Genomic DNA, 23,216 nt, shown 5'->3' on the forward strand with positions numbered 1-23,216 from the left:
ATGTTTTGGACGGTTGGTCAGACGTCACCTGGGACTTTAGAGGAATAAAACAGTCTGATGTACCTCTGAAGCTCTGGTGTAGATAAAGCTGTCTGTTATAATACTATTATTATATTATAATAAGTAGATGCACTGCTCAGGCTTGGAGGGATGTGTGCAGTAGATGTGAGATCTCATCATGGATGGATGAAGCTGTAGCGCCCTCCGATGGAGCAACGATAAACTGCTTTATGTGCACTGTTTTCAAACAACAACAACACAAACCAGATGAATACAATAAAGACTTTATAGGAAATATTAACAAGTAAAAATACAAACATTCATTTTAATCTTCTTTTTTATTTTTTACAAAGAAACTGGCAATGATTGGCTTATACACACACGCACACGCACACGCGCACGCGCACACGCACACGCGCGCACACACACACACACACACACACACACACACACACACAGAGAGAGAGTAGGGTGTGGACGGACATTAGAGGTTATTATCAGAGAACATACTTTAATTCAGTCCATGACGTCCTGCATCCGTGTTAGTTTCATCATTCATCATTGTTTCTGTTTGTTTGAGCTTATATTCTTTCTTTCTTTCTTTCTTTCTTTCTTTCTTTCTTTCTTTCTTTCTTTCACATTCGTTCTTTATCTGATCTGAAAGGATGAAAATCCCCAAAACTGGAGGAACAACTTTTACAGTGAAACTAAACTCTTCTCTTCTTCACTGTCAGTACTTTTTCTTTTGATACCTGCGTACATTTACTACTACTACTAATAATAATAATAAATAGGGCTGGCAATTGAATAGAATAGTTCATTGCGATTAATTGGAAATTAATTGCACATTTTTTATGCTCAAAATTTACCTTAAAGGGAGATTTGTCAAGTATTTAATACTCAAATATGCTGCTTTATGTAAATGTATGTATATATTTATTATTGGAAATCAATTAACAACACAGATCAATGACAGATATTGTCCAGAAACCCTCACAGGTACTGCATTTAGCATAAAACAATATGCTCCAATCATAACATGGCAAACTGCAGCCCAACAGGCAACAACAGCTGTCAGTGTGTCAGTGTGCTGACTTCACTATGACTTGCCCCAAACTGCATGTGATGATCATAAAGTGGGCATGTCTGTAAAGGGGAGACTCGTGGGTACCCATAGAACCCATTTACATTCACTGATCTGGAGGTCAGAGGTCAAGGGACCCCATTGAAAATGGACATGACAGTTTTTCCTCGACAACATTTAGTGTAAGTTTGGAGCGTTATTTAACCTCCTTCATGACAATGGTTGGTACCAGTGGATTCATTAGGTTTTATAGTTTACTATGATACCAGTATTGGACTTTTCTTCTGCCTTTTTTTCATACATTTTCCGACTTTTTTTTAAAACATTTTTTAGACGTTGTTTTCGGACATTGTTTTTGGGACATTTTCTGACTTTTTTTTTGGACTTCTTTCAGACTTAGGTTTTCTAGTTTCGTATGATACCAGTCTCTTCACTCTAGCTTTAAAACTGCTCAGAAATTAGTGGCGTTGAAACGCATTTGCGTTATTATCGTGTTAACTTTGACAGCCCTAATAGTAATAATGCGTGCTTTTCATGAAACTCAAAGACACTTTAGACAGTTTAAATGATCATAAATGAGAACATTAATCACACGTTAAAAGTGTGGACAGGTTGGTGCCGTCTCTGATGTGTTTGGGGAGTATTCAGAGTTCCAGAGGGACGGGGGCAGCTCAGGTCCACTAAAAACAAGAAAGCAGGACGAAATTTAGTATTTTAACACAGTGGTGCTACTTTGCAGTGGTTGGCACCGCCGCCTCACAGCGAGAGGGTTCAAACCCGGCTTGTTCTCCCCGTGTCAGCGTGGGTTTTCTCCCACAGTCCAAAGACATGCAGGTAAGGTTCATTGTTGACTCTAAATTGCCTGGCGTCCTGTCCAGGGCGTACCCCGCCTTCGCCCAACGTCAGCTGGGATCGCCTCTGTCAACGCTGACAGATAATGGATGGATGGTACTAGTTTCACTGAAGGAGAGGAACTCGTTGTACACCTGGTAATCTGCTGACGTACGGCGACTCGGCTGCTCCTACTCCATTATGCCGGCGTTGCTGAGGTAAACCTCAGTGCCGGGTAGGTTTATCTGGTCTGCGTGTGGACTGCCGGTCTGCTGGATAAACTGCTGCAGCTTACACTGTCTCAGCTCCTTATTCAGCTCCTCAACCATCTCCCATCTGCCCTAGATGAGGCAGGGAACATTATATCACCAACAACTTTACGTTGAATACATCTGATATCAATGCAAACATGTCAGCCCACGGCTTATAAGTTACAGCGCAAGTGTGTTTATTTTGTCTCTCACTCCCCTGCAGGAGCTCAGCCTGCCAGCTGCTGTATTTCTGATATTTCCCAAATTCCCATTTTTTGCTAACACTTTATAATAACCATCATTTATAAATGGTAAATTGATAGTTAATTAAACTTAGTTAATAGTAATTTAAGTGTTAACAATGAAATGAAAATGAATAATGTTAACTAATTATTAGTAATGCTGTAATTTCTGTTATTTTATGATTAGTTTGTGTAATATGAAATCATTAATTTATAAATTTTACATATATTTTGTATTATATTGTATCACAGCTGATAAGAGACGATAGCAATTACATTCTGATTACATAAGTAAATAAACTATTAACAGTTTATTGTTGCACACATTATAACATTTTTATATACTATATGTAGTATTTGTTAGACTTTTGCTTTTGCGTCTCTGTCATGTGTTTTTGGGAAGTTGCCTGAAGATGAAGGATGGCTGAGATGTTTTCAGTGAGATTCATTCAAATTTCAGCTAATGCTTCGTGTCCGCAAGGGCGTTTTATATTGGGAGGGGACGCCGTTTCCCGGCATAATTGAACTCTTGTTGGGCTGTCACTAGACACCTGATTGGACAAACTCTTTCCCTCGTGGGCTGCTCCTCCCAGCTTTCAAACCGGAACCAACATGGCGGCTCGTTTGGAAACTACGTCTTCTTCCCAACTAACTAACATTTCATACCAGTGGATTTCTCAGGTTTTCTAGTTATATATGATGTCTGTATCTTCAGCTCTAACACTGAACCTGCTGCAGCCTCTGAAACACCGTATAGTCGGTCGAGATCGGGGTTAGTTAGTAAAATGAAGTTAACAGATGAAGGAGGAGTCCTACCTGCAGCTTCTCCTCCGCCGTCTGTAGACCCCTCTGTGTCTCTGACAGGGTTTTATCCAGATGTTCTGCCTGCTGCAGGCGATGGAGGAGCTCCTGTTTCAGAGGCCTCAGGGCCTCCTCCTCCTCCCGCTGGCCCGACCCGGAGCTCCGTCTGTGGGCTCTGAGGCGGATGTCCTGCTCCAGATGTGCAGAACGGGCTCGCAGCTCCTCCATCTGATAACTGCCTTCATCTATCGATGACTGTATCTGCTGCAGGCGTCGGTGCATATCTGTTGATGACAGTGGTTAGATATCTAGTTTGAGACATGTTGGAGGAAATGTGAGCAGATGTGAAGACGTACCGTGTTCTCTGTCCACCTCTGTCTGTAACTCTTCCTCCCACCGCTCTCTGTGCAGCAGATCCGCCTCGTTCTGCCTCAGACGCTGCTCCAGTTCCTCCAGTTCCCCCTCAGGAACCAGACTGGGACCAGGTGACCTCTCCCGCTCCCACACCTCAGTCTCCAGAGCTTGAAGCTGGACCTCCAGGTCCTGTAGCCTCCTCTGTTGCTGCAGAATCTGCCTGAACGCCTCCTCTTTGGAGGAGGAAGAGGAAGAGGAGCGGATCGCCTTCACAGGGTCGAGAGGCTCCAGGAAAGAGACGGGGGAAGCTCTGGGTTCTGGGGAGGCCCGGTTCGGTTTAGTCCTCTTGTGATGTGTTGAGGGACCCAGACTGAAGGTGAGAGCCTTGTGTGGCTCACTGCGTTTGAGGGGCTCCGGTTCTGGTGGTCCGGGCGGGGGAAAACGTTCGTCTCTAGCGGGCGTGACCTGACCATTGCTGAGGCTGGGACCGGTCCTCCGCAGGATGAACTGGACGTCTGCAGCCAGCTGTCCCAGCTGAGCCAGATGCTCAAGAGGACGGTCATCAGCTACGAGCTGTCTCTCCGTCCCTCGTAGCTTCAAGATGAGAACGTACCGACCCGTCTGACCTGTGGAGAACACCGAAGGGTTAACATTTAACAGCAGCACGCTACACTACAACCAGTAAAAAGAGTATTGGATGAGAAATGGTAACCTGGACCTCCAGGACCAGGCCACATTCTGTTTAAACCCGGAATTTGTGCACAGTATCAGATAAAGATCAGTCTACACTAATATTTTTGGTATTATACTACTAGTAGAATTGGCTGCGTAGAATTGTTTCTGACTCCTGTGATCCAAACATTTCCAATAACTCCAGAGCGTCCAAAAGTCAACATTTAATGAAAATGATAGATGTAATAATTTCTAAAAATCACAACAGGTTTTTATCTAACAAAATATTCTGATTCAATCCATATTTGTTGGTGTTTAGCCTTTCAAAAACAACATTTTCACTGCGGTCAAAAACCTGTTTGCTCTCCTGTTTGACGCACACAGAGGAAGGCACCTACGTTAACCCCGTCGGGGTCCACGCTGTCGTATGCGACAGAAAAGTACTTCAGTTATTCTTTTTAGTGTAGAGACTAACTTTAACTTGCAGCTGCTTTGTCATCACCTGCGTCGGGATCGATCGTATTCCTTTCAGATGGTTTGTGATCCAGCGTGGAACAACAGTGTTCTTAAGAGACTTCATAAAAGTATTCAAGAATGAAAGTCTTCTGTCAGCTAACTTTTTGTAGAAAAACGGACAGAAAACGCCAAGACTTCTCTGTAAAAAAATTTACATATCTTTTGATGTATGTTTGTTATAATGATAAAAAAAAATTTTTTGTAACAATTGGGGGCTCGTCCGGGATGGAGGGAGTAACAATAAAATGTACCCCCCTGATTCCCAGACTTAGGAGAACATTTTTCAAAAGCCCAAAACCTTGTTCCTTATTGTTCTCTCTGTGGTTTGAATGCATTTCTGTGAGATTTAATTTCTGTTTTATTTTTTCTCTTGCCTTTATGGTAATTTTAATTATTTATATATTCATGAGACATCACTGCAGCTTACGTATTCTGATAGCACAGTTTGTCTTAAAATAAAAAGTGCAATTGTTATAATTGTGCATTACAGTGTTGAGGGGGTGTTCTAGGAAATATAATGTCCAAAACGGCCAAATCCTCCGCCTCTGAGGAGGCTTTGGATTTGGCTTTGGATTTGGCTTTGGACAAGGCTTTGGCCTTGGATTTCGTAAATTGTGTGAGCGAAACATGGCAGTGTCGAAAAAGTAAAATTCATAACAGTAATTGAAAGATTTATGATAACAAAAGGTTCATTACTAAAAATGTGTTTATTAGGATTCAATGTGAATGAAAATTGAGAGACTTACCAATTGATTGTGCGAGAGCTATGACGACATCCTGGCAGGAAGTGTTCAGTGATAGGCCACACACCACTCTGACCACGCCCTCCACCCACACCTTCAGCTCCATCACTCACCTGCAGCCCCACCTGCACGGAGACACACGGACACATCAGTAAACTACCTGTAACCGAGGTCTACATAACTAACAACTAGGGCTGTCAATCCACTGAAATAGTTAATCACAATTTATTCACACATTTTGTATCTGTTCAATACGACGGAGTATTAGTAACATAAGTAACAGTTGCATAAAATGGGAACACTTGAGTAACGTAGGCCTCAACATGTTACTTAGCTATGGTAGGCCTACTAGAGTAAATACTACTGTCAATGTGTTTTTTATTTATTATTATTTATTTTAGTTTGATTTGTTTATCCTCTTTTTTCTTCTTTTTTTTAAATTGAATGTTGTCCTTTTGTTATCCTTTTTGCATCGGCAATGGTTGAGGGTTATTTCCAATAAATTATTATGGGAAAAAAACTGTAGTGCAGTAAAACATATATTTCAATATTTCTCTCTGAAATTAATTGCAGTATAATTTAACCGTTGCATAAAATGGAAAAACTTGAGTAAAGTGGGCCTCAACATTTTACTTGGTATGCCTACATGGTTACATGGTAGGCCTACTAGAATAAATACAGTGTCGCTTTATCAGGAGAAATAGGATACGCCCCCTCGGGTTTAGTAGCGCCACGCTGTTGAGAGCTTTTTTTTCTCTTCACCGTGTCTGCAGTCCAAAACAAAGTGAAACACGATACAGCGTGCGTATGCGTCATTGTGCAGCGTAACTGTGGGAAAACATCAATAAGAGGAATCGATGGTCAGAGAGGCATGAGATGCCAAAGAATCAGCCATGAGTTATTATTATGAGATGTTCACGCTCTGCTCAGTAAAAATGACTATTGGGTGAAGGTTAATGACAACATTAATATGATGTGTTCAAATGAAATCTCGTAAAATGTAGTTTTTGGTGAGAAACTTGAATACATCCAGTTGTTTGAAGGAGATGTTTTCACATCAATATAAAATAGATATTAGAGAGAGAATTATGACCTGTTGAACTTCATAACAACTTACCAAGACTTTTTTTAATCAAAGCAAATATTTAAATAATTACAATCATTTAAATTGTGTGTTTTTATGCAAATAACCACTATAGATGACAATAACAAAGTACCGTACAGTACTGTAACCTTCCTCCTGGGTGATGCATGAAAGCCGGAGAGTGAAGACGAGTATTAGATATCACTCTCTCACGGTGTCAGTGTAGAGATGGGCGAACCAACACGCAACACACATGTTGAGGGATTTCTTCACACACTGAATTCCACAAGAAAAGCACACACAAAAATACCACAACAACAAAACATCCAGTATTAACTGTGAGACAAAAAGACTCATCAACAAATCTGTTTTCTCTACAGGACCTCCTCCTGTTTACAGAAGCAGGACAGATGATCTGGAGAGACCAGTTCTGACTTCACACTGTGGTAAGTCGTTTCTCTCATGCTTAAAGACAACATACACTACATAACATTTACAGAATGTGACGGCAAGAGTTACTGATTACTCTCAACTTTAGATAAGGTCATGAACTGGGGATAGATGGAGACCATGCACTGTTCAAACAAAAAAACAGCATGCTGTTAAAACCAAACTCTAATTATTAACTCAGTCAGTTTCAGTCAGCTGACTGATAATTACTCAGTGACTAACCAAACTTTGACTAAACTAAACATGTGAGACGTCAGTAGTTCATTAGCAGACTTCTCAGCATGCAGCACATATTACATTTATTTATCTATTTGTCGATACTTGGCTGCCGATTCGATATGTAATGTGATTGTTGTTAACTTTTTTAACACTAGACCATGAAGGGGAAAAGATGAATCATCCACTTCTAGGGACTTTTACTTTGTTAAATCTCTAAATGAATCCAGTAAAAATGTTTGATTTTCAGTATGTATGTAGTCAGAGACGTCCTGAAGTCAAATATATCAGGATCATTGGCAGGAATTATTGATTATCCAGCAACCCAGAAATCAAAGAATAAAGACGTTTCCCTCACAGATTAGTGGGATTCTCTTTTTAATTGATAATGTTTTATACTTCTGGTGAATATAATCCATCAATTTGATTTCCATAGATGTATTTTAGTATCTACAGTTCCCTTTGTTAAAACCTTATTTTGAAAAGCGGACGTCGTCCCACGTGTCTACTTCCTCTAACTTCTCCAAGGTGGTCTCTAGCTCTCCGTCAGCTCCGTTCTCTTTATCCATCCATGGTCAGCTCCATCGGGGCCGTTTCAATGCAGAGAACACAAACGTCAGTATCTGGGTGCTCTACAGTCGTAGCGTCGGCCCATTTGACCACGGAGACGAGAGCGACGGCCGGCTCCACCGCCACGTTACCGCCATACCATAACGTTACCACCATACCATAACGTTACCTCCATACCATAACGTTACCGCCATACCATAACGTTACCTCCATACCATAACGTTACCGCCATACCATAACGTTACCACCATACCATAACGTTACCGCCATACCATAACGTTACCTCCATACCATAACGTTACCGCCATACCATAACGTTACCACCATACCATAACGTTACCTCCATACCATAACGTTACCGCCATACCATAACGTTACCTCCATACCATAACGTTACCGCCATACCATAACGTTACCGCCATACCATAACGTTACCTCCATACCATAACGTTACCGCCATACCATAACGTTACCGCCATACCATAACGTTACCTCCATACCATAACGTTACCTCCATACCATAACGTTACCTCCATACCATAACGTTACCTCCATACCATAACGTCACCTCCATACCATAACGTTACCTCCATACCATAACGTTACCTCCATACCATAACGTCACCTCCATACCATAACGTTACCGCCATACCATAACGTTACCTCCATACCATAACGTTACCTCCATACCATAACGTTACCACCATACCATAACGTTACCTCCATACCATAACGTTACCTCCATACCATAACGTTACCACCATACCATAACGTTACCTCCATACCATAACGTTACCACCATACCATAACGTTACCTTCATACCATAACGTTACCACCATACCATAACGTTACCTCCATACCATAACGTTACCTCCATACCATAACGTTACCTCCATACCATAACGTTACCTCCATACCATAACGTTACCTCCATACCATAACGTTACCACCATACCATAACGTTACCTCCATACCATAACGTTACCACCATACCATAACGTTACCTTCATACCATAACGTTACCACCATACCATAACGTTACCTCCATACCATAACGTTACCTCCATACCATAACGTTACCTCCATACCATAACGTTACCTCCATACCATAACGTTACCTCCATACCATAACGTTACCACTATACCATAATGTTACCTGTTAACTTTTTCAGACTTTTTTTTCGGCATGTTTCAGACTTTTATACAGACATATTTTGGCCTTTTTTCGGGACTTTTTTTACTGACTTTTCTCAGCCTTTGTTTTGACTTATTTTCGGACATATTTCGGCCTTTTTTAGAAGTTAGCATGCAGCTTTAGCCGTGATGTCTAGCTCTGCTTTTCCTGTCAATGTGTGAAACCCAAAGTGTTTCCATCCTTTACTGGATGTGTAGTGTTTACCACGCTGGATTTAACATGTGAGGGTGCAGGTCGTATCCACGCCGCCACATCCTTGAGTTTGCCATGTTATGATGTGAGCATATTGTTTTATACTAAATGCAGTACCTGTGAGGGTTTCTGGATCAATATCTGTCATTGATTTGTATTGTTAATTGATTAACAATAATAAATATATACATAGATTTACATAAAGCAGCAGATTTGTCCACTCCCATGTTGATAAGAGGATTCAATACTTGATAAATCAGATGATTTTCTAACAGAGTGATCAGTTGAGGTAAGTTTATATTTTGCGGATGAGGAAACCGGTGTTGGACGGTGAAGTGTGTGAAGGTTTGAGTCCGTGTGGTTTCACAGTGTCTGCAGGAGGAGACACATACAGGTTTTCCGAGGGCAGGAATGTGGCCGAACGCGCCGACATTCCTGGAGGACTCCGACTCCGCCTACACATACCTCCTCTCTCTGTTTACTAACTATCACTGTTCAACATCTCTCTCAGTAGCACCGTCAGGAAATAATCAATAGAAACTACAAGTCCTCGAAACCTGGGAAACTATCACTACAATAAGAAGTATATTCTTTATATAGATAATCAGGAATTTCACTCCTCTTTGATCAGATACAAGTACATTCAAAACTTTTCTTAAATGAAAAATGATCTTTAAGGGGATTCTGCTCCTTTCTTGTCTGATAAACATCATCAACATTTCAAATAACTTCCCCTAAAAGCTAAAACAGTGCTGCTTTATGACACCTCAAATACTACAATACATTTCAGAATATAAAAATGTAAAACTTTCATTAGAAAAGGTCTAAAATAATGCTTAAATATCAAATTAAGAGTAAACAAGATTGAATGCCCCACGTCTGTCTTCAAGAAATCATCACACAAAGTATGTTCGCCGTTAAAATAATCACAACCGCTGCAGCTTCCTCGCCCGCCATTTTTCACAGGTTTGAAATAGGTTGTCGGCTCCCCCCTTTCTAGAAGTGTCCAGCGTTGCACACGTTCAGTAGTTGAGTACAACATCCAGGTACTTTAGAGTGCATTTTGCCGTACTTCTCAGTGTGAACGCACTCAAAATAGCAAGTGGGTTTGTATCTGGCTTGTCTTGAGCTGTTTGTGGAATCTTTTTAACCCTCTGAGACCCACATAGACCCGTTTTAGTCTTCTTTAGGAGGTCCAGGGGGTGTTTAGGGGGAGATAGCAGGTCAGCAGTAGATGTCACATAGAAGTGGTGTACATCATCTGAAAGCTGGAACCTGAAGATTAATTTGAGATGCTGCTCAGCACTGTGGGTCAAGTTGTTCAAGTCATTAATCAGACATAACATTAATTAATTTAATTAAATAGTGAAAGTGTATAAGGGTTTAGAGCATGATGATAGAAGTATCTGATGGTCATTCCCATGCTCTATCATGTCTCATAAGTTGTTGCAGCAGTTTTTTGGGTTGATACCATTTGTTACACAGATTTGGTGCTAAATTTAACCATTCATTACCACTGGAGAATTGATAAAAAATTATCAATAATCCCTCCAAAATACCACATTAAGACACCAAGACCTTGAGGAACACCAGAGAAAAAGCCATGCTGTGATTTAGGATCAAAAACTATTTACATTTTGGAGAATTTGTACAAGAATTATCATTTTTCGGCAGAACTTGTGTTGTTTAAACTGCTCAGAAACCCCCTTATGATCAATCTAGCTAGGAATCCTGTGAATGCTCTAGGTCTCTAGTCTGATCTATCCATCCTCTGAATGCTCTAGGTCTCTAGTCTGATCCATCCATCCTCTGAATGCTCTAGGTCTCTAGTTTGATCCATCCATCCTCTGAATGCTCTAGGTCTCTAGTTTGTGGCTGTAAAGTTTCATGAGGCTGTGATTATCCTAGAGGTCACCAGAGGTCATTTTATACAGTGAGGTCAAATTTAAAAAGTAGTCTCTGTTTGTACTGCATTCAAAAAACTGCATGTTTTTTGCCCCAAACTGCATGTGATGATCATAAAGTGGGCATGTCTGTAAAGGGGAGACTCGTGGGTACCCATAGAACCCATTTACATTCACTGATCTGGAGGTCAGAGGTCAAGGGACCCCTTTGGAAATGGACATGGCAGTTTTTCCTCTCCAAAATGTAACCCAAGTTTGGAGCGTTATTTAACCTCCTTCACGACAAGCTAGCATGACATGAGATACATGCTAGATTTAAACAGTTTAGATTAATAGACCCATAATAAACAAGTCAACTGCTGCTTCACATTAGAAACAAAAATCAATAATAAAACCCTTTTTCCTCTTTCTCTCAATGAACCGACTCATTCAGATTATTTACAGAGACAGTAATTAACGGGAGTCCAACCAGGTTAGCGGGTCATTTATCACACTCACCTGTTAGTTCAAGCGGCCCTCAGGTTCATTGATGGTCACTGCTCTTTCTCACTGTTGTGTGTTCAGGCTGGAGGAGGAGGAGGAAGAGGAGGAGGAAGAGGAGGAGGAGGAGTGAAGCTGTGGAATGCAGCCTTTCTGGAAGCGCTGCATGAAAAGTGATGTCGCTCTGAAGTGTTGGGAGGTAATTAAGAACATTTACCTGAGTACAGTTTTTGGCTTTCTGCCACTTTCACCATTCAGAGGAAAATGTTTTACTCCTCATATGTTTATGTTTTGTGCTGAATTCACTGACTTTTACTTTTAGAGTAAGATCATAAAATATTACGTTCTTTACTTGTAATATATTTCCCTCTATGATACAGCTACGTTCTACTTTAGTGAAAAGTGTGAGCACTTCTTCCACTACTGCGTCTGTCCCTCTAAACGGTGATGTCACTGTGACGCTGAAACCAGGCTCCTCCTCCTACAGATATAAGATAAAACCTCAGAGGAGTGGCTGTTCCTTCTTCAAATCTGCAGCATTCCTCTCTGCAACTGATGAGCTCATGTTTGTATCTGTGTGTGCTGAGGATTAACAACTCTGCTCAGCTGGTTCTCCTCAGCCCCGTTTCATTACAGCAGCCAAGACGAGAAACCTCCGACTACATACAGTACTACTGATGAATGCAGTATACAGTATACAGTATACAGTATACAGTACATCCTGCATGCTACGTTCCTCAGTAGTATGAAACAGTTAAAGCGATGTATTTTACAGTATACTAGACCAAAAACCAAGAAGGTGACGGTCAAAAACCAAGTTGGCGATGGCTGTAGTCCATAAACCAATTGGTGACGTCATGGTGACTACGTCCACTTCCTATATACAGTGTCTGGTGTGAACCTTATAAGAATATCCTTTAGAAGCTAGCTTTTGTAGCGGTGTAGCTAAACGATGCTCACTAGCTGTGTTAGTTGAATGGATGGAGTCATGTCTGTCATATAGGAGAATTAAACCATATCGCTGTATTTTAATTAGGATTTGATCTGAAAAAATCCAAACAGGAATGGGAAGTATTGCTAAGATATTCCTGTTTTATTGTGTTATGCAAATGTGTTTGTTTTAATTAACTTTTTGTGGAGTAATTCTAAAATCTGAGTGCTTCTGACCTCTGTTCATGGTGGACTTCATATGCATTGAGCGCCCCCTTGTGGTTGTTTTCTCAAGTGAAAAGTGAGTGGTGTGCTCGTGCAGACTTTATGTCCCATACAGTATTTAGTACAGCAGCATCTTATCAGGTCATTTTTTGTAAGTTTATGAGAACTAAAAGTTGTATTTGTTTAAAACAAGTGATCAAATCTGCCAGTGATTCCCTGCTGTGGGATCTGACACATTCATGTGATTGTAGTCTCTGATTTCTTGCGCCCACAGGTGGCAGACAGCTGAATTACATAATCGTATCACTGCACTTCTTTCTTGGATTCACTGTTAGCTGTTCATACGGTCATGTGGATTGTCCAGAGTAACTGGGGACTTTCTAGGAAGACATGAGACATTTTTAAAAGTGTAATTTTTCAATGATGTGAGCACCACAAATGTAATTCCATTCACCTCCATTGTATTTTAAAGAGATGCAGTATTCGTGCATATAAAAATCCCCCCTCCCCTATACCACTCATACAGTTATATTTCCTCCTGATTGGATACAGTGTAAATCTAACCGTGTTTTGAGATGCCGTGTTGTAATAATGAATAACTGGTGTTGAATAAATACATACATTTGTAGAAAAAAACTTTAAACCCAATATTTGTAAACTTGATGAATTTGAAATTGACAAAAGTGACTTAAAGCATTTTTAAAAATTTATTTCAAAACATTTTTTTCACATGATCTTTGAATATATATCATCATTATCAATATTCATTATAACATGCACATAACTTTTTGTTTACTTCAAAAAAAGGAAAAAAGAAATAAACATTTGCAATCAACAAAAATCAAACAAAAAACTACAGAAAATGTTAACAAATATGACATAGCTTCCAACTTTTTCAACTTCTCAGTATTTCTCTGCTGTTGGCTTGTTTAGACCATTTAGTCATGAACAACAAATTCAGTTACATCAACATATACATTTCTTAAATTCTTCACTGACTGTTATCAAATACATATCAGAAGATAAACATGTTGCATGTACCTATTAGAAGGAAAACAGTAAAAATAGTGATGAAATATTATCATGGCCTTTGTGCTTCAACATCATCATCAACAACATCAGCATCTTTATCTTTAGCACAAGTCATTGTGGACACAGCCGTCATCAAAAAATGAAAAATAAAACAATAAGAACACGTTTAACTTCTTTGATACGTGTTCAACACATCATCATCTGTCTGAAAGGATGAAAATCATAATCGTTAATCATTAACAACGTGTGAAAGGATGCCACAGTGTTAACATGCATACATTCCAACTAATGCTGGCTTATGTACTCTCCAAGCAAACATCAAAGTTTACATTTTGCAAAAAACTGTTGAGAAATGAAACTATACAAATGCAAATAGTGAAGTAAGTAATAATAAAAGTAAAACACAATCTCATCACATGGTCTTTGTACTACATCATCATTTGGTACACACAAGTTAATAGTTGTTAATTTGTTAAACACATCATTATTTAAAAAGAAAAAGAAAAAACGTAAGTATTTAAAAGTAAAAAACAAAGCAAGTCATCCACCAAAAGTCAGTTGTATCATTATTTGTTCCTCACCGACTGGTATCAAATTACACAATACATTTTGTTTTTCTTTGCAAAACATGTTTTTAGAATGTTTTTAGAAAGCAATGAACAACTCATGCTGATATATCCATTACAAAACATCTCTTTTTTTCCACATGGTCTTTGTAGATAATCCTCATTATCATTGACATCATCATTATTGTGCACTTCGGTTACAATGCACAAAGCCATATACAAATATGAACAAATAAAAATAAAAACAGAGTCATCATAAGTGTGCACACAAGTCATTATACACATCAGCACACAGCATCTTGAAAAGAAAACATTTCTGAAGATCATAAACCAAATAAAGGTAAAAAACACACATGATCTCTTTTTTAAAATAGTCTTTGTAGTACATCATCATTTTCTTAATCTTTGTCAACATCATTATCGTGCTCACACCAGTCATTGTGCTTGAGGGCCGATTGATACAAGAAAACATTTGTAATCTTCAAAACATAAAGAAAAGTAGTAGTATATAAAATATTGAAGTCTAACCTGACTGTTTCCAGCTTTTCAACTCCTCTGCACTTTGTTCAACTCATCGTTTGTCATTCACCATGTTCATCAGACCAAAGGACGCCACAGCATTCACTGTCAGCTGGTTGTTTGAGTTTGAACCACAAAGTTGGTTAAATTAACAAAACAACATACATATAATATAATACAATAAAACATTGTAGTCTGTCATGGATTCTATAATATCTGACTTGTTTTACATGAAAATTAGGCTGAAGACTTTACTTTTCAAAGATAGTGGTGCAGCCAAGTTGATCACTTTTAAACAGTATTGATCTGTGTTTCATTTGATTGATTGTTTTGCTGAATGCCCTAACGTGTTCAGTCCCCATTTGCTTTTGGTCGTCCCTGTACATTTGTATAAGAAAAGCTCTTCCATGTTTAGACGTTGTTTTGTTTCAGAGACATTTGTCGGGCCTGTCCGTTGTTCACTCTATGTTGAAGGCATCTTTTAATCCTTTCAGTGCTTGTTCCTTTGTGATGCTCCTCCAGGCCTCTGGAACATCAGCTGGCTTGGCATTAAATTCTTGAGCAAATTTGTTGTTGTACTGAACCAGGATATACTTCCAGTAGTCAGATGCCTGTATGGTGAGGTCAGGAGGAATGATCCAGTCTGGGTAGTATTTGGTGTACTCCTTGTAAGGATGATTCTCCCATTTAGTGTCTGAGTTCCTGAATTTACGTTCACTTTGCACATTCGTTGTACACAGTGTTTCAGACAGCTTCTTGGTGTCTTCATCCCTGTATCTACCAAAACCTTGTGGCCGATGAATAGCTGCATGATGTTGCTTGTGGTCTTTGCCTCCAGCCTCACAAGGAACTTTACAAAATGGACATTGTTGTCCACAGCCAAACACCCGCTTGAAAAGCTCATCTTGTGGTTTGATTGGAAGTTTGCTCAGAGTCTCAGTGATGTCTTCAGAGTTTGAGAATTCCTCCTCCAGCTGTTCCTTCAGTTCACTCAATGATTTATTGAGGCTATTTATAAACGGATGGCATGTGCACTGGATATTAAACAAGGTGCTTTTTTCAGCCTCCTCTGACATTGAGATGTCTTTGATCAAATATTTGCGCATGTTGTTGATGAGCTTTGTGATGCTTTTCTTGTTATCTGGCAGCTGAATGCCATCCTTTCCTTTTGTGGCTTGTTCTGTTGCTTTTGTTATTTTGTCAGTGATGATTTGCAGATTCTTATTTTTCAGTTTGCACAAAGTTTTGTCTTTTAACATGATTTGCAGGATATGCTGAAATATCCAATCCTTCACATATGTTTCATAATTCTGAATGTACTTGACAAAACTCTCAAAGTTGTCCTTTTGCAGCAACTCTTTCTGAATGGTGTACTGGAAAAAGGAGCGGGAACTGTACTCTGCTGAATGGGAACTTGTCAAAATCTCATCCACAATGTTTATTCCCAGAGATCTACTGATGTACTCTTCAGTAGCAGGTTTGATACAGAGTGTGACAAAATTAGTTGCTTTGCGTTGGCAATCATCTCTCTGTCTGAATAAATCAATAAAGTCTGATGAGTACTGATCCTTGTACTTTTCCAGCTGAATTCGAGGATCAATGGCTTTGATGAATTTTTGGTGCATTTTTAGGAATTCCCTCGAGGCAATGCCACAAATGTGAAGTTTCAGGTCAATCTCAAACTGTGCATTTGTTCCGTAGTCCTTGCAGTTTTTAAGGGATTCATCTATTTTCTCCAGAAGATCCCTTGTGAAAGATTCATGGTAATCCTCATTTGTCTTTGTTTTATCAAGAACAAACTCTTTTGAAGTCTCAATGACACTGTCGGCGGAGCTCTGTAAATCTCCCCACCACAGATATTTAACCTTCTTCAAAAGGGAGTTGACATGGTCCCTTCTGGTCTTAAATTGATCTTTACCAATTTCCATTAGTGTGTCAATATTTAGCAATTCCTGATTTACATTTGAATTTGAGAAATGTTTTCTCAGTTGGTTGAGAATGCTTGCAGGTATGTCGTCTTCTGTCAGACCAGGCACATCTCTAGTGGCTTCAGCCCACATCTTGTCAAACTCATGTTTCAGCTCTTCATCAGACAGTGTGGAGTTTTCTTTGAAGTCACTCAGAAGTTTCATGACCCGCTCTTCAATCACGCCTCTGTGTTCCCCCTGTATGTCCTGAGCCTTTTTTGAACTCTTTTTTAGTTCAAGGGCGCAGTCCAACTTATAACGCACAGATTGATCGATTTCTTTTCCAAGGCTGTTGATACTGTTGGAAAATTCCGTTTTGTATTTCTCTATCAGCTTCACATGTTTGTCTTCTTCCCTTTCTTTGTAGTAGTTGCTGAGTTTCTCTTCCATTGTTGTTTGTTCGTCTGTTATTTTTTTGGACACATCAAATTTTTTTGATTCAACCAGTCTGCTCCAAGTATCCACCTGAGATTTATTGTCAGCATTTGAGATTTCTGTCTCTGCTGCTGCCTGCCAGGAGAGAATCTCTTTTCTGAACTCCCATTCCCATTGACTGAACTCTTTGCAAAGGTTGTTGTACGCATGAGCCACAAGAGTGTTTCTGAAACTGAAGATGAAGTTCTCGCATTTGACTGCTTTCCAGAGTCTTTTCATCTCTTCTAGAAACTCTGGGATCTCTGAAACATGATTGCTTCCGTCTCTTTTCACTGTCTCCAAAAGAGCTTTCTTTAAATCTGCTACAGCTTTGCTGTAACCTGTGTTCACTGATGCCATTGGTGGGGTCCCGTGCCAGAGTCCTGGGATGTTCCAGTTGTTTTTTTCTATGTCATAGTCCAACACATCTGTGAATGCCTTGATGGATGACTGCTTTTCCATTTGGGCTGCAATTTGAGTCATTTCATTGAGTTGGTCCAAGAGATGTTGTCTTTCTGTCAGGTTCTTGTCGTGAGCTGAGACTCCAGCAACATTCTGGTGCACAAAATGACAAACTGGCTTTTTTCCAATTAGCGTCATTCTCAAAAATGCATGAGCTGCGATTTGCAGGACATCTTTCATTTCTGTTGAGTTCTCCATTGCAATGTTGATGATGGTAATGTCGCTTAAGCCAATGACAAAGGTTGCCAGCTGGTTGTCATGCTCATAACTGTCCTCTAGTTGTGCCAGATAGGGAGATTTTAGACCCTCTGTGTCAATGAGAAGTATAAAGTCAAAATTGAATTTACTTTGTGTATCCTCTCCAACTTTGAGGAAGAGCATGAATACTCCTCTTGTGCATCTGCCACTGCTGACAGGAAACTGCACTCCAAACATGGTGTTGAGGAGTGTTGACTTCCCGGTACTTTGAACACCCAACACCGTCAGTACCAACAGTCTGCTCTTCTCTCCAACCTTCCTGTGAAGCTCCATTAGCACATCTGTCACCCATCTCTCTGGGATGTTGGAAGCATCTCCATCCAAGAGCTCTAAAGGATATCCATCCAGCAGCATTTCAGCTGCCACACCAGGGAGACGAGATATTTCATCAGTAAGGCCTCGTGACTGCAAGGAAACCTCATAGATCAGTCCCATCTCTCTCATGTAATGCTCTAATCCTAAAGAACTCTCCATCATATCCTTACCTAACTCTGCAATAAGTTTAGCATTTTTCTTCTTGCACTGCTCTTTGAAGTCGTTACGCAGCGTAGTCAGTTTGTCCCGAGAATGTGTATTAAACTGGAATTTCATCCACTTAAGGAAAAAATCTCTTTTCTCTTTGTCACTTGTGGATAAGGTTTCAATGAAAAGCTTCATTCCTTTGGACATTTTTTGTTTGCTTTGCACCCTCCTAATTTCTTGTTTTTCTGCCTCTAGCTGAGATTTATATTCTTCAGGTCTTGAATCACCAGCTTGTCTCATCCTACATTCCTCCTTCTCTATCTGTGATAACCTTTTCCAGTTCTTTCCTTGCAAAGGAAGTTGTTCTTTCTTGTACTGTGGTATAGTCTGCTTCCCAATGCCGTCCATGATCTCCTCAGCTATTTTCTTTTGTTCTTCAGCTTTGCTTTCTTCCACAGACAGACCAAGTTCAACAGCCACGTCAAGCATTTTTACAATGCTTGTTGGGTTTTTTACATCTTGCAGGGATGTCTTGATGGTTGCACAAAGTTTCTTTGAAAACTCTGCAACATTTACCCTAGAGTTTTTGGTTTTCACACTGGTCTTTGGTAAATCTAATTTTTTCTGTGTTGTCTTGACAGACATTTTATCCTCTTCAGTATCCTCCTTGTTGTGATTGACAACAAGGAACAGTTTGGATTTCACGTCTTGAAGAGAAGTCAGAATTTTGTGCTCACTTTCTTCAACTTTGTCCAGGAATACAAAGGTAGCAGTTGACACTTGAAAAAGAAAATTGAATTGTGTGAGTGACTCACAAATGTCTCCTCTCAGATTGGCTAAGGCAATTGGCTCAGGAAATATGTCATCTTCTCTGCCACTGGGAAGGAACCAACAAACCTCTACCAAACCATTTGCAATGTTTCTTTTAAGTGCTCCCCCTTCCATATCTCTGTGTATGAACATGTTGTTATTCTGCTGGCCACAGCTGAGAACATGATTCAAACACTGAGACTTGGATAGACTACAGTTTTTCAGCCTCACAAAGGAATAGAGTGGTATATCTGCTTGGATAATGTTGTCTTCAACAAACCCTCTTGATTCAGACAAATCATTTGGACACCACTCTTTGACGATGTCCCTCAGAGCCCACAGCATCAGGCTACTCTGACTGCCATTGCCATGCGGCAACACCAGTGGGACAGAAAACTGGCACATTGACATTTTTAGCGCAATTTCCTGTTGCAAGAAGCTGTCAGCACAAAGGAAGAGTGCTACTACGAGGTCGAGAGGGTTAACCTTGTTATCCTCCTCCTCGTTGTTGTCGTCATCCTCGCCGTTGTCGTCATCATCATTGTTTGATAATTGTGTACAGTTCCTGCATTCAGCATTGATTTTAAATAGTTTTCTTAGAAAACACCATGGTATTTCCTCCACTGATTGAACAGTTTCATCAGAAATGCTGTTTTCGTTGATCTCCAAGAGAGACCGAAGAGTCAGCTTGTTGGGATAAAATTTCTCCAGTCCGACTTTGGAGAGAATTTTCAAAAGGCCTAAAGGAAAAGAAGAAAAAACTTCAGTAAAGGACAACAGATCCGTTTTTAGTGTGTCTGGTTATGCTAAATGTTTTGGTATTTAAGTTAAATTTTCAAAAAATTTCATGCATTTTATACAGTTATATTAAACAGATTTTGTTAATTTTACTTGGCTAGCAACACAAGGATAAAATCGCCTTGGGATTTCCAAGTGGAATTTAAAAAGTTTGTAAATTTTCTTTTTTTAATTTACAATCAATCATTTGATGAAATAAACTGAAACTGTTGGGACTATTCCTTTAGTAGAATGCAGTTCCGTTGAAAACTGTCCACAGTGAGATTTGTGTATGTAACGGGTAGACTGTTTCTAGAATCACAAGTTGCTGCTAAGTTTTTTAAATGCAATTTTTCATTTCTGTAAAAAGCACAAATTAAATTTCATTTGGATATCTCAATAATGTCTCCCCCGGTCCTTGTATAACCAAAGTGAGAGCTGCGTCCATATACTCGACACAAAGTCAAATACGTTTCCAGTGGGCGTTGGCTTCTGCCAGGGTTTTCCCTTGTCACCGATCCTGTTTGGGATTTTCAGGGACAGGATCTCAAGGTGCAGCCGGGGGGAGGAGAGTGTCCGGTTTGGGGACCTCAGAATTGCGTCTCTGCTCTTTGCAGATGATGTGGTTCTGTTGGCTTCATCACACCGTGACCTTCAGCAGCACTGAGGGGGTTTGCGGCCGACTGTGAAGCGGTTGGGATGAGAGTCAGTACCTCCAAGTCTGAGGCCATGGTTCTCTGCCGGAAAACGGTGGACTGCTCCCTCCAGGTTGGGAATGAGTCACTACCCCAAGCGAGGGAGTTTTAAGTATCTCGGGGTCTTGTTCACGAGTGAGGGTAAAATGGAGCGGGAGATGGACAGGCGGTTCGGTGCGGTGTCAGCAGTTATGCAGGCGTTGTACCGGACCGTTGTAATACAAGTAATACCTGCTTCACATCAGCATGTTAGCGCCGTCATTGTGAATATTTTAGAGTGCTGATGTTTGCATTTTGCTCAAAGTACTGCTGTGCATAAGTACAGCCTCACAGAGCTGCTAGCATGGCTGTGCACCCCCTGGTTAACAAGTTTCAGCCATTTGTGAAATCTACTCTGTTGTTGTGACTTCTGTGTGGAGGACTAAAGCTGCCATTACAATAAATAAATGAATAAATTAAATAATAAAGAAAGAAATGTAGAAATAAAAGCCTCAATTATCAAATAGATATGCAGGTTAGTTTGAAAATGAATAAATATGCACAGAAATAGAACAATAAAAAATTTTTACTTGACAAATGACATATTTTTGTATTAATTTATTTCCATATTTAATTAATTCCCAGTTTATTCTTTTCTGTTTACATGTATTTCTGTTTTTATTTATTTACCTATTTATTTGTTTATTTATCAAATTAATTAATTTAAAAAACAATAAATAGTAATCACAATATTTTTAGGTGGAAATAGAAACTTGCTTAGGAGCACAATGCAGAGATGCAGGGACATATTCTAAAATTAGGAGACAGAGCAGGACCAGAGTCCTTTCTGAGGAGGGAAAAAAGTTGCTCCTGAAACCTTGAATTGAGAGCCTTTCCTAGTTTGGTCGAGGTCCTACGTTTACATCACAGTAGTGAGTGTTGGTCCTGCAGCAAAAGCTCGACCAGAGATGCCAGACACACATCCACCCGACGGTAAAGACCAGAGTCAGCGCTCTGCACATATTGACCGTCATCTTTTCTTGTAAAATGTCCGGTGTAATCGGTAACACCGGTGATGTCACAAGTTTATTAACCGGTGGGAAAATGTCCTCACTGTGACACCCCCACTTCACAGGTCAGTCCTGAACAAGTTGTGAATAATCATACTAAAGGACAAATACAGTTAGGGTTGGAAAATACATTCCATACTAATTAGGACATTTTTACTCAATATTTAGAAATCCCCAATTTTTTTAATTACTATTTATTTTGCTTATTCAACTCGTATGTTCAAGCAACGGTTTAAGACTATTCTAAGCCAGGTATGTAATTGTTTTACTACTAACAATGTTAACAAAGCAAACTCCAAGGTGAACAAAGTGTCATTTGTCTAATGTGGTGTGTCACATAATGCAACCCTGATACCCAGATGCAAGTTTAATCATGTCCCTAATTTAACCCCAATCTAATGCACTAACTCCATTTATTGTTTTGAGTGAGATGGAATTTTGAGTTTTATTCACGTTGTCTCCTAAGCTTGTCCTGCTTCAGTTCCACCAATCACCATTATCACTTTATGTGTTGAAATATGGAAGATCAGTGTATCATGAATTGGTTTTGAGAATAGAGGCAAACGTGAGAAGATAAACAGTAGAGTTTGCACAGTTTGGAGGTACTGCTCCAACTATAAAACGATTTTTGTCAGAGTGCTGCTTGGACTTATTGAGCTCAATGTTTTAGAATGTACTTTAGAGAAATACTACCGTCGCTTTAGAAAACACGTTGCTTCATTTTCTGCTTGAAATGACCTGGAATAAAATCTTAACCTTGACTATTGACAGGTTTAAAATACATTTTGACTTTGGCTGTGTACCTGAGGTCTCTTCTTCTGTGTCCATCATTTATGAGGTTGGATGTTCCTCTGTGCTCCTCTTCATGAACCTAAAGGCAAAATCAAATATCTATTTAGTATAAAGCACCAATGAAATAAAAACATTGTACCTCTAAATCCATTCAAATCAATCAGTCATATAAATGAAGAAAAACATCATTCTTCATTCTTCATTACTCTTTCATAAAGATATCTAACCGTAAGATGTTTTTTTATTCAAAACTTCACAGCAACATCCGTTTCGTGGTCTATCTAGAACAATGACACATTTGTGCAAAAGAGCAAACTGACGTTAGTATGTGAAGCTTGAACTTACCTGACATCAGCCTTCAGGAAGCCAAAGCATCTCTCTGTTCCCCTGAGTTGCTTCTTTAGATCTGGTGGCAGGTGATGACCTCGCCAGCATTTATACTGTGGTGATGCCACGCCCCCTGATAGATGACAACATGTTGAAGACTCATAAAACATCTTTACTTTCACCTTGCAGCCCCTTCTTGATGTAATGCCCCCCTTAGTCCTGGGCTTTGCCAGCAGGTGCACCCCTGCAGACACGAACAGCACTGGTCAGACAACTAAAGCCAGGCAGACATTGTACAGATTGAGGCTGATTTTAGCCCCCAGACTAAGGTAGAATCGGGCTGAA

At 39.8% G+C, this 23,216-nt stretch overlaps 2 protein-coding genes across 3 annotated transcripts; both read right to left on the minus strand.

The window, feature by feature from the left end:
• Window positions 1-1,386: 1,386 nt before the first annotated feature.
• On the minus strand, window positions 1,387-11,870 carry LOC141781737 (ras association domain-containing protein 7-like). Of its 2 annotated transcripts, none has more exons than XM_074657545.1 (5): window positions 11,605-11,870; window positions 5,498-5,619; window positions 3,566-4,189; window positions 3,225-3,493; window positions 1,387-2,251 (listed from the first exon to the last, which is right to left on the minus strand). In XM_074657545.1, the coding sequence occupies exons 2-5, from the start codon at window positions 5,598-5,600 to the stop codon at window positions 2,237-2,239; spliced, it is 1,011 nt and encodes a 336-aa protein (XP_074513646.1). In that variant the 5' UTR covers window positions 5,601-5,619; window positions 11,605-11,870; the 3' UTR covers window positions 1,387-2,236. The 2 variants fall into 2 exon arrangements, with proteins under 2 accessions (XP_074513646.1, XP_074513638.1); XM_074657537.1 differs by having other exon boundaries at window positions 1,387-2,256.
• Window positions 11,871-13,425: 1,555 nt separating this feature from the next.
• On the minus strand, window positions 13,426-22,953 carry LOC141781551 (up-regulator of cell proliferation-like). The gene is made up of 3 exons (XM_074657371.1): window positions 22,890-22,953; window positions 22,556-22,623; window positions 13,426-19,971 (listed from the first exon to the last, which is right to left on the minus strand). The coding sequence occupies exons 2-3, from the start codon at window positions 22,581-22,583 to the stop codon at window positions 15,317-15,319; spliced, it is 4,683 nt and encodes a 1,560-aa protein (XP_074513472.1). The 5' UTR covers window positions 22,584-22,623; window positions 22,890-22,953; the 3' UTR covers window positions 13,426-15,316.
• Window positions 22,954-23,216: the final 263 nt, after the last annotated feature.

The sequence above is a fragment of the Sebastes fasciatus genome, chromosome 2 (assembly GCF_043250625.1).
Source record: "Sebastes fasciatus isolate fSebFas1 chromosome 2, fSebFas1.pri, whole genome shotgun sequence".
In the NCBI taxonomy this organism is placed as follows: Eukaryota; Metazoa; Chordata; class Actinopteri; order Perciformes; family Sebastidae; genus Sebastes; species Sebastes fasciatus.

Coding starts and splice junctions, on each gene's coding strand:
- LOC141781737 (XM_074657537.1), bottom strand. CDS start 5,600: ATGGAGCTGAAGGTGTGGGTGGAGGGCGTGGTCAGAGTGGTGTGTGGC. Junction 3,494..3,565: donor AGAGGTGGACAGAGAACACG/GTACGTCTTCAC, acceptor TGTCATCAACAG/ATATGCACCGACGCCTGCAG. Junction 2,257..3,224: donor CGGCGGAGGAGAAGCTGCAG/GTAGGACTCCTC, acceptor TGCCTCATCTAG/GGCAGATGGGAGATGGTTGA.
- LOC141781551 (XM_074657371.1), bottom strand. CDS start 22,583: ATGATGGACACAGAAGAAGAGACCTCAG. Junction 19,972..22,555: donor CACAGAAGAAGAGACCTCAG/GTACACAGCCAA, acceptor CTTTTCCTTTAG/GCCTTTTGAAAATTCTCTCC.